Source organism: Trifolium pratense, linkage group LG6 (genome assembly GCF_020283565.1).
Source record: "Trifolium pratense cultivar HEN17-A07 linkage group LG6, ARS_RC_1.1, whole genome shotgun sequence".
Lineage (NCBI taxonomy): Eukaryota > Viridiplantae > Streptophyta > Magnoliopsida > Fabales > Fabaceae > Trifolium > Trifolium pratense.
Window position 1 is genome coordinate 26,154,627 of NC_060064.1, and position 10,469 is coordinate 26,165,095.

The following is a 10,469-nucleotide window of genomic DNA, read 5'->3' on the forward strand; positions in this document are numbered from 1 at the left end:
TATTGTGTATACATTTAAAAATTAATTCTTTTATTTTTAATTTAATATCCAATTATTTTATTATTTATATTTTATTAATTTTCATTTTTTATTTTTTTTAATAGTTATCTTATATATATAAAATAATTTTACATGCAAAAGGTAGACGAGCAACAAGCTGCGTCGCTAATCCTTTTTGAATAGCAAAACCTAATCTTTGAAAATCCACATTCCTAGACCTAGGCGTCACGACATTACAATGTTTGACCTTTTGAACTCTTTTCAAAAGGTTTACAACCTCTGGTGCTAAAAATCCAAAAGTGTCGAAAGCAAACGGTATAAAAACGTGTTGATTGTCGAAGCATGTTTTCTCATGTTTGACCATTTTGCTTGAATCAGCTTTGAGGGCCAAAGAAAGTAATGGAGATGCGGGGTAGCCCAGCTCAAATTCATGATAAACTTTTCAACTAGAGAGACAGGATAAACTTATCATATCTTGTTGTCGCACCAATCGCTGGATTGAGACAGGATATGTTACAGTTATCATATCTTGTCACTTGTCATGTGCACCAAACCGAGTCTAATAAGAAAAGAGAGGCAAAAAGTAATTATTTAATTTATAGGTTTTATTCCATTGCATACCCTCCAAATTGAGTGGAATGAAAAATAAGAGGAAAGGATGGTATCAGATGGAATGGATTCCATCTTATTCCATACCACTCCATCAATTTTAAAAAAATCCAAACAATGGAATATAAAATTATGCCATTCAATTCCACTCCACTCCATCCTATCCCTCCAATCCAAATATAGCCTTAAGACATTAGGTTTATGTGTCCTTTCACTTATATAGTGCTCAATCTCAACTCTTCCAATAAATGTGGGACTTTTTCTCACACTTGGTAGAACTCAACAGTTATTACTAAACTAAAGAATAGAACATACTAGTAGTTCAATTATTGCCTTATAAGTATTTTAGATATTTTCCAGGTGATGGACAATACGTTGCATTTGGCTTCTTGTGGTTGACCGAATTTCCCCAATGATATTCAGTCGATCATGGTTATAGAGTATCCAAATGATGACTTATAAACATTTCGTGAGGATTTTTTTTTTTTTATGCCTGGATTATCATTGCCTTGTCTTTTTTTTTAATAAAGACAAAGATTACTTACTGAAATGGGAGGGTTTAGACCAATGTTTTAAGAACCGGACCGAAGGTCGAACCGGTGTGGCTACTGGTTCAAGGGTCAACCGGTCGGACCGGTTCAATCGTTATTAAACCGTTTATATTGAACCGTTCATATAACTTTCTTATTTCACAACTAATAAACAAATTAATAAAGTAACATTAACAAAATAGAAAATTTAAAAACTTAAAATAAAGAAATCATAAATCCAAAATGCATAATTTATACCAAATAATTATACATAAATTCGAAATTCATAATTCATAGAAATTGTTAAACTTTAAACCGGATTAAACCGATGGAATGAACCGATCTCTATAATAAAACTATATAGTTATTAAACCAGATAACTTATCTTTAAAAAAAACAATAACACTTAAAAAATTTGAAATCAAAGTCAATTTAGTTGATTAAAATCAAAGTCAATTTAGTTGACTAAAAGGAAAGTGGATCCTCTCATTCTCCAAATCTGGATGGTTAGATCAATCCTATGGTTCAAATTTTAAAACAGAATAAAATTAAAAAATAAAACAAATTTGTTCTTCAACCCAAAAAGAACAAACAAGATAAGAACAAACAGAATAAAAAACGAAGGGGATAGAAAATTCATCACCATCACCACCTCTAACCTCTGTTAACCCAAATCAACCTCCATCTTCAACAACAACAACAAACCACTTTCTATAACCAAAATAACAACACAACAATAGAACAAAATAAATCAGATCCAAGAAGAAGGAAGAAGGGAAAGGAAAGAAATAGAACAACCACCAAACATGCAAGATCTGTCCCAGTAAAACAGATTTCAGATTTACTACTAAAAGGAGAAAATGTTCGCCGTTAACAGGTTTGGGTTTTATCGCTACCTTTTTTTTTTTAAATTTTCAAAAGATTCCGAACCGGCCGGTTTTTTCAAACCGCCCCCGGTTCACCGATTCGAACGGTTCCGGACGGTTCGTACCGGTTTCAAGCGGTTTTTTTCCGGTTCTGCAGACTACCGGTTCTCAACACTAGCCCGGACCGCTGCTGTGTCCGGTTCCCGGTTGAACCGGTTGAACCGGCCGGTCCGGTCCGGTTCTTAAAACATTGGTTTAGACGATGATCGCAAAATATTGACTTTGACTTTTCTTGAAAGCTTTGGAGTTTTTTTTTTTTCTTGTGTTATTTGTATCACCAATGCACGAACACGAAGTCAATAGGCAAATTATTCCTTTGCCTATTGTTATTTTGTTATTATAAAAAAAATAAAAATTAGGTTGATTGAACTAATTAGATTTTAACAATGATTCATGAGAAGATCAAACATTATTGTTATTTTGCCAATTTTTCAGATATCAAAATAAAATGCAGGCACATCATCGCCACAAATAACAATTCAAAGCAATAATTGAAAATAATATATTTTGACTTCATATATAGAGTCTTACAATTATCCTTATAATTTTTTTGAAGAACAATTATCCTTATAATGAATAACATACATAATATTTTTTTCAATATCCAACATAATAATTAATACCATATATTATTAAACCTGTCACTAGTACAAATATGACATATTACACATCATGTTTACATCTGACGAGCATATGTCAGATGTAAAAGGCTATATGGAGTAGCCTTTTCATCTGGCTTCAATATCCACAGATGTGAAAAATAAATAGACAAGAGTTTTTACATCTGACTTCAATGTACCAGAAACAAAACTGAACGCGGTGGCAATCTTGTAATTATGGTGAAAATTATCTAAAATAAATATACATCTGACCATAATATCATCCCAGATGTAACAAGTCTTTCAAGTGATTTTTTTTTTTGTTTGAATGGAAATTAATTATAAGGCAGGAAGAGTAAAAAAAAACATAACAATCACGATCTCTCTCTCTCTCTCTCACGCGAAGAAGAACCCTAGCAGTCTCACTATTTCTCTCACTCGATCGTATGAACTCTCAATCACGACCTCTCACGATCTCGAACTCCATTGTTCCCTCTCAATCACGACAATTTATCACTCGAACTCGTCATCTCTCTCGAACCCTAAACTCAACCGTTTTTCTTCTCAGATTTCGAGGTTCGTTCATTTTTCAATTCGATTCAGAATCGTAGTTATCGTAGTTAATTGATAATCTAGAATAATCCAGAATCGGTGTTTTTAGATCCATATTTTGATCTTGTTTTTCTTCGATCTGTGATAATTTGATTCTGATTCTGTCACATGATATGATTTTTTGTTGCAGAATCCTAAGCTATGGAAAAATCTTACCCAACATCAGTGCTGAATACCAGAAAGCCATTGAGAAGGTGAAGATAAAGCTCAGAGGTTTCATCGGTCAGAAGAAATTTTCTCCTCTAATTCCCTGTTTGGCGTAAATTTAATTTTCTGCTTATTTGTTTATAGGGTCGTTTTTTTTTTTTACGATTTTGACTTTGTAGATTGTTATGCTTAATTTTGTCCATATGCATGTGTGGCTGTGTGGGATTTTGTTTGCTTGCAGTGTCACTTTGCATCTCCTTGTATGATTGTATGGTTGGTTAATCATAGGAGAAAACATGTTTTGAATCTTTGTCATGTACTGGCTATTTAAACTATCATTCTCTCTGTCTTGTGAAGAAATTGATCATGGTTATGGATTGGAAGCCAAATATACTTGACATTCATTCCTCTTTGCCAATTCTGTTTGAACATTGATATATGTATCTATGTGTAAACACAATTGTCTTTGATTAGAGAGTGTAAATTTGTATATTTTTTGGATGATGATTATAATTTGTATCTTCTTTAAAAAAAATTAAGGTTGTTACATGAAACTAATGTTTGTTATTGTTACATTAACTTGATGACTGTGTTATGTTTCTTTGAATAGGGTCTTTGTGTCGGTCTTAACCTTTAATTGGTTATTCATGTACCTTAATTCAAGTTTATGAAATCATGTACCTTAAGTTTATGTTCTGTTATTTAAGACCTGGTTAATCTATAGTTCTTAGGGTCAACTTTAATTTGTGGTTGGGAAATTTCCCTAACACAATTTATTTTAAAATAGTGTGCTGAAGCACAATTTATTTTATTCAAGACTTGGTTTTTGTTATGGTTTCTGTGCACTGTTGTTCTTGTTGCTGCACACTGTTATGTTCTTGTTTGTGCTTTTGGAGCCTTATATACTCACTACTAATCTATGTCACTCTCTTGCAGTTGCAGATTTATATCCCATTGAAGCGAGAAGTAATATGCAAAAAATCATGGGCTCTCCAACAGACACTACAAGATAGCCTTTTTGCACTTCCACTTGTTTGCTAGATGATGATTGTCTAATACCAGTTAAGTGAAAACCCATTCTTGTCTTGTTTCTTCACAATAGAATTATCTCAAATAAGTAGTAGGAAAGAAGTGTTGCTACTTAGCACCACATCTTTGGTCGTGAGTATATATATTTATAGCATATTTATTATAAGTTACATGTATTTTCTTCCCCACTTCCAGCGACTAAAAGCAGCGGACAACCTGTTCTCCACCGAGTCAATTTTTTCAATCCCAACCGAGTTAACTCCATAACACCAAGTACTTCCAACTTAAAAACCTAACTCCAATTCCATTCACCAATGGAAGAGTTAAAGGTTTCAGAAGCTAGTTTAATAGTTTACATTCATCCTTCTAAAAGCAATCAAGTTTCAAAAGATGTTCCTCGTGAACTCAGTTCTTTGCTTTTCACGTACAGTGATATATTCGACGGTGTCGTTTTGGCTTTTGATATTAACTCGTTATACAAATGCGCAAAGATTCTTCCCGGTGTTTGTCCTTATTTCGGTGTTAATCTGAAGGTCAATATGTTGCTTTTTTCTCCCAAGCCAAATATGCTTTTAGAAGGAAAGGTAGAGAAAATTACACATGATTCGATTCATGTTGTTGTGCTTGGGTTTTCTGCTGCGATTATAGCCGAGAAAGATATCAGGGCAGAGTTCGTAATGAAACACGATAAAGGAGTGTATGCAAGCAAATCTCACAAGCGACACGTGATAAAGAAAGAGACCATGATTCGATTTATGGTGAAGAGCTTTGATGAAGAAACACTTCAGGTTTATGGATCTCTGATTCCAGATAACACAAGAAGCATACATTTTGTTGGATAAGAACTTGGAAGTTGTTCTCATTTTAATTATTGGAGGTTTATGTCTCTTTTTCTTTTGCCTACTAATTCTTTTAATTATTTGGTTGCATGACTTAGTTATTGGTTATTTCTAAAGCCAAAATAGAGAAGAACAAAGTGCATTTTTCTATCCTTATCATCATTATTGTTTACCTTGATAATTTTTTAAAGGAATGATAGGTTATATTTCCTTAAAATGTCAGCTTCATTTTGTGTGTTTATTGACAGGCCTAAAGTGTTAGCTTCTAACTATCATAATTGTGACCTTCATGCTATTAATTTAAAATTAGATGATTATATATTGTAGAAGTTTATTTATGGATATATGGTTGCATTTGCAGACTTGGGTTAATTCAATTGAGGCTGTTCAACAATAACTATCATAATTGCATCGTGTTACGGAGGAAAGTTTGATGGATCACGTAGGTATCAATATGCATGAAGCATGCCTGCAGATTGACAAAGAATGCAGGTTAGTGGAAAAGTTGTTTGATCTCTCCTGCTGCAGCCTTTTGTTTCTAGTTCCATTTCTTTATTCATCAACTTATTGAACATGAGTGTGGATGTTAGAGTTTCACAAAAGTATTTGTAAAACTGAAGCAATCAAAAGCATGATATCTCTCTTTTATTCATCAGGTTCTTTAGGAAGTGTATTGTGATTTTGTTAGTTTTATGTGTGTAATTACTTATTGATTAATCAAAACCATGATATCTCTTTTATTCATCAGGTTTGTGATTTTGTAAAACTAAAAATATTTGCAGTATCATGTTCTTGATTTTTAATGTAGGATTGAATGTATCAGTTCTTGATTATTGTATGTTGTGAAGTTATGTTTTGGATGCTGGCATGTGGGTTGGATTTTAAAAAAAATGTAGGATTTTAAAAAACAAAAATACAGGATTTTTTTATTTTTTTTTTAAAAAAAGTGACGATTTTACATCTGTGGAAAGCTTGACCATACGAAACAGAAGTAAAAAGTGTCGATTTTACATCTGGCGTAAGTCAGATGTAAAAAGCATAAACTTACTACTTCTCGTACGTCTACCTCTGACTTGGGCCAGATGTAAAAGGGGGTTTTGGCCAGATGTAAAAAGTGTTTTCTGTACTAGTGTGTGAGAGATATTTCCAAAATATATATAACTGGAAATATACACTATAATATTGGTTATAATAATTAGGATAGAGCTGAATGTGGTTCGATTCCTGGTTTTGGCTATTTTGCAATTTATTTGTTGATTAATCAGAATTAAATTTTAGCAAAAAGTTACAACACAACGGAGTCAAACTCGCGTCCTTCTATTACTGGATTAACACAACTACCAACTGAACCAATGCGATGGATTTGATAAGTCCTGAAAGTAAACAGTAATAAAGGTTCGCATACACTAGTATAGACCTGTGTTAAGAGATGTTTCTCTTCACAAAGTGATGTTAATCCCTCTATAAATAGAGAGACTTGGCAATCAGTAACAACATCTGAAAATTGGAATACTCCAATCAAATTATCTCCTATTTACATTATTCTAAATCATCTTTTACTCCATTAATGCATGAGTGAAGTGTATGAATCATATTTCTGTAAACTATTATTAGCTAGAGATAGGCTTGTTGTGTTAGTGCAAACCACATCGAGGAATTCAAAGTATCCTGAAGGGGATCTGCCGGTTTACCCAATTGCATCCAATATACATTAATTGGTGGGGGCGGATTGAACCTCAAGGTTAGTGTATATATACACGCTTGGAATCTTCAAGTCCATTCATCATCAACATCAACATCGTCATCGTCAACATCTTTTTTGTTCAAGTGTTGCAGCAGCTTTCCAACTTCTCACAAAACCCGACCCTGATGTAACAATATCAATGTCTTACAACACAATTGAAACATACAAAATAATAGAACAACATAACATAGGTGACTGAAAGAATAATTCTGCACTTTATTCTCGTGTACAAACACTTAAATACTACTATTTAGGTTCGATCCAGCCTGCATATAATTAATAAAAAAAAAAAATATATAGAAGTCATAAGGTGAGATAATTTCGAAATCACTTTTTAAAGTGGTATAACAATTGCATTGGATAGAAACAAACACACATAACACCAAACCATCTAAGGTGCCCATATAACTATGAAAGATATGTATATGAAAGATAATAAAATCTTGTTTTTAAGACTATCAAAGAAATTGAAAGATCGGAGAAATATATGAAAATATCAGAGAAATTAAAAGAGTAACAACATTATGAACAAAAATGGAATGACATGTCGTGGGATCGATTTCCATTTAAGACATTTTTTCTCATGGTAGACACATTTCTATTTTTGCTTATAAAAAAAAATGGAACGACATAGAGAAATTTGATTTACCTCTTTATACATTTACCTCTTTCGCATATGGGTAGACAATTATAACATTTATGCATAGTAGCACAAATCCTTATGCAATCTTGGTCTGTTTTACACACTGTAAAATAAGAATAAAGAAACATCCTAAGAAGAGTGAAAGATTGTGTATAAAACAAAACAAAAAATTATGAGAATGAGCTTACTTGTTGAATCAAAGTTGGGGACTGCATTAATGATTACAATGAAAAATAGGGAAACAAAAAACATCACAGTATAAATAAACTTGAGAGTTTCAGCCATTTTTTTTCACTTTGCATGTAAGAAATGTTAAATATTTTAATAATTTTATATTGTAAAAATCTCTTGTTTTGTGTACGTCAATTTAATAGTTTCATCCTTCTATTTAAGATTAGAATAATTATTAAATGTCTTCAAAAGACAAAGGTTGAGTCATATTTGTTCGCTTAGCTCATAGAATAGATCTCATTGTATAATTTTGGTTTTAGTTAGAGTTAATTTATGTTGACCAGCCTTTAATTATTATATTTTATTTCTTATCTAGCTTTTCATATGATCCTTATGATATTTTCTAAATTCTTAGAAAATATTTGATAAGTATCGTATGTCAATTGAAATTGACATCGAATAGAATATGATCATACGAGAAAAAAAAATAGACTTGAAGATCCATTTTTTAGACGTCTAAAGTAATCACATGACTGATACTTATGAGATCATAATTTCTAATTTATATTTTGGGAACATTCAAACATGTATGTTGAGAGTTGAGATATTGATTCGCATCGAGCCAACAAGTTATTATATGCAAGTTCCCCTAAATTTACAAATGAGTTTAGGTTTATAACCTAATATTTTTCAATTAAGCATTTTTGGATGTGTTGGTATGTTCTGATTGCTCTAATATAATGCACTAAGATGAAATCTTAAAGAATATTGGGAAAATGTATTTGATATGAATCTCCATCTATTATAAATCATCTTGAGCCAAAAATTCGAGAATTATTTACAACTGATGACGAATCGTCACACTCTCTAATCCATGCCTATTTTAGCAACATTAGATGCATTTTAGTAGGTTTTTAGCAATAAATATAAGAGAAATCTAACCATAAGCTTGATTACTTGATTTGCAAGAAAACAGGAAAAATTGCAGGAAATGGAGGACTTTCACTACGCTGGGGGCGTAGCCCATCACGCGCCGCGTGATGGAGTTCACAGGGAGCCAAGATTTTCACTCTGATCACGCGCGGCGTGATGCCGTACCACGCGCGGCGTGAAGCTTTGTTGAAGATGAAGATTGCTCTCTGACTTGATCACGCGCCGCGTAATTCTGTTACCACGCGCGGCGGAGTTGATGGATTTGCAACCACGCGCGGCGTGATAGATCTGGCGCGCGGCGTGGTTGCCTTCTGTATATATAGTTTCTGCATAATTCTGTTTTGGGGTTGGAAAATTCTGCAAATTGGATCTACATTCTGGGTTTTGAAACTTCAAGATTGGGATTCAAGACTCCGAAGGAAGCTCCAAGCACATCGATAGCATGGATTCACAAGCCATGACATTGAAGCTCGGACGCGGACAAAGGGAGATGAGGAGCTAAGTTCTTCGGAGGTAGGATCTAGGATAGCCTAGGATGTAGATAGACTTCATGTAATCTGCTATATGTGTAAGAAACTACTCTGTTATAGTGTTGATTTAATGCAATTCGATGTTTAATGCTTTATAATCCTTCATTAGTGTTGTAATGATTTCGAGTTAAGTCACGTGCGAGAGTATTGATTTAATTTCTGAACTGAATTGCATTAAGCGCTCGAGTGTCTCCGGTCGAGAGATTGAGGCATAGAGTGTAGCGAACGATTGACGCGCGTTAATATCATTCGTTGTAGGTAGCTTCCGCCCGAGAGATCGGGGGAGTATCGACAACGAAGAGATTGCGATTCACTAATTTGTCGATCTAGTTGTTAACACTTGAGTAGATTCCTATGATATAGTAGATTGCATGTTGTTTAGCTATAGACTAGGCGATTCCGATGATTCTACCTCGCTTTTCCATTATATCAAAGCACGTTTTCTAGCAATTCATAACTCAACATACCCCCAATTTATGTGTATTTCTTGCATAATGTCTATGAGCACTATTCGACTAGTTTGATCACACAATCCCTGTGGATCGATATTTTTATTACTACGTGGTAATTCGTTCACTTGCGAAATAATCCATCAAGTTTTTGGCGCCGTTGCCGGGGATTGTGATTGATTCGACAAGGCGATAGTGTTCATATTTTCTGTGTTTTCCTTATTTTTCTGTTTTATATTTTTTTTCCCGGAGCGTTCTACTTGTGTGTTTCATTGTGCATGCGGAGAACAGGTCCAATTAAGCTGGATTTCGATTCTGAAATTGAGACAGCAGCACGAGCAAATCGTAAAGCGGAAGGAAGATATGTTTGAATCATACAATCAAGAGGCACTTTTAACTAGTTGCAAGTTCAATAATGTCTTTCTACAAATCATTACCAAACAACTAGAAGCTCAATGTATGGTGCAGGCAACCTCTCAACATAATCCTCATTTCAACACCTTCAATATTGGAGTGAAGAATCACATGAATTGTTCTTATGGAGCTAATCTGAATCAAGCATTTCCTCAAGATCAACATTTTGAAGATCACCTTGAATCTTTTGAAGATACTCTTATCTTAGCCATGAAGATGACTCAAAGCAATTTTGAGGTGATGAAGGCAAACCAAGAAGTGTCAAGCGAACGTCATAAAGCCTCCATCAAAAAT

The 10,469-nt window shown here is 33.6% G+C and overlaps 1 protein-coding gene and 1 long non-coding RNA gene across 6 annotated transcripts; one reads left to right on the plus strand and one right to left on the minus strand.

Moving 5' to 3' along the window:
* Nucleotides 1–3,019: 3,019 nt before the first annotated feature.
* On the plus strand, nt 3,020–6,151 carry LOC123893124 (DNA-directed RNA polymerase I subunit rpa43-like). Of its 5 annotated transcripts, none has more exons than XR_006803357.1 (4): nt 3,020–3,240; nt 3,407–3,498; nt 4,360–4,484; nt 5,653–6,151. XR_006803357.1 is itself a non-coding variant. In XM_045943044.1 (4 exons), the coding sequence occupies exon 3, from the start codon at nt 4,767–4,769 to the stop codon at nt 5,292–5,294; it is 528 nt and encodes a 175-aa protein (XP_045799000.1). In that variant the 5' UTR covers nt 3,020–3,240; nt 3,407–3,498; nt 4,360–4,766; the 3' UTR covers nt 5,295–5,329; nt 5,653–5,729. The 5 variants fall into 5 exon arrangements, 4 of the variants coding, with proteins under 4 accessions (XP_045799000.1, XP_045799001.1, XP_045799002.1 ...); XM_045943044.1 differs by having other exon boundaries at nt 4,360–5,329; nt 5,653–5,729; XM_045943045.1 differs by lacking the exon at nt 5,653–6,151 and adding an exon at nt 4,648–5,645.
* Nucleotides 6,152–6,544: 393 nt separating this feature from the next.
* LOC123893125 lies at nt 6,545–8,041 on the minus strand. The gene is made up of 3 exons (XR_006803358.1): nt 7,867–8,041; nt 7,685–7,781; nt 6,545–7,157 (listed from the first exon to the last, which is right to left on the minus strand). It is a non-coding gene; the product is annotated as an uncharacterized LOC123893125 (long non-coding RNA).
* Between the last annotated feature and the right edge of the window lie 2,428 nt (nt 8,042–10,469).

Coding starts and splice junctions, on each gene's coding strand:
- LOC123893124 (XM_045943044.1), top strand. CDS start 4,767: ATGGAAGAGTTAAAGGTTTCAGAAGCTAGTTTAATAGTTTACATTCAT.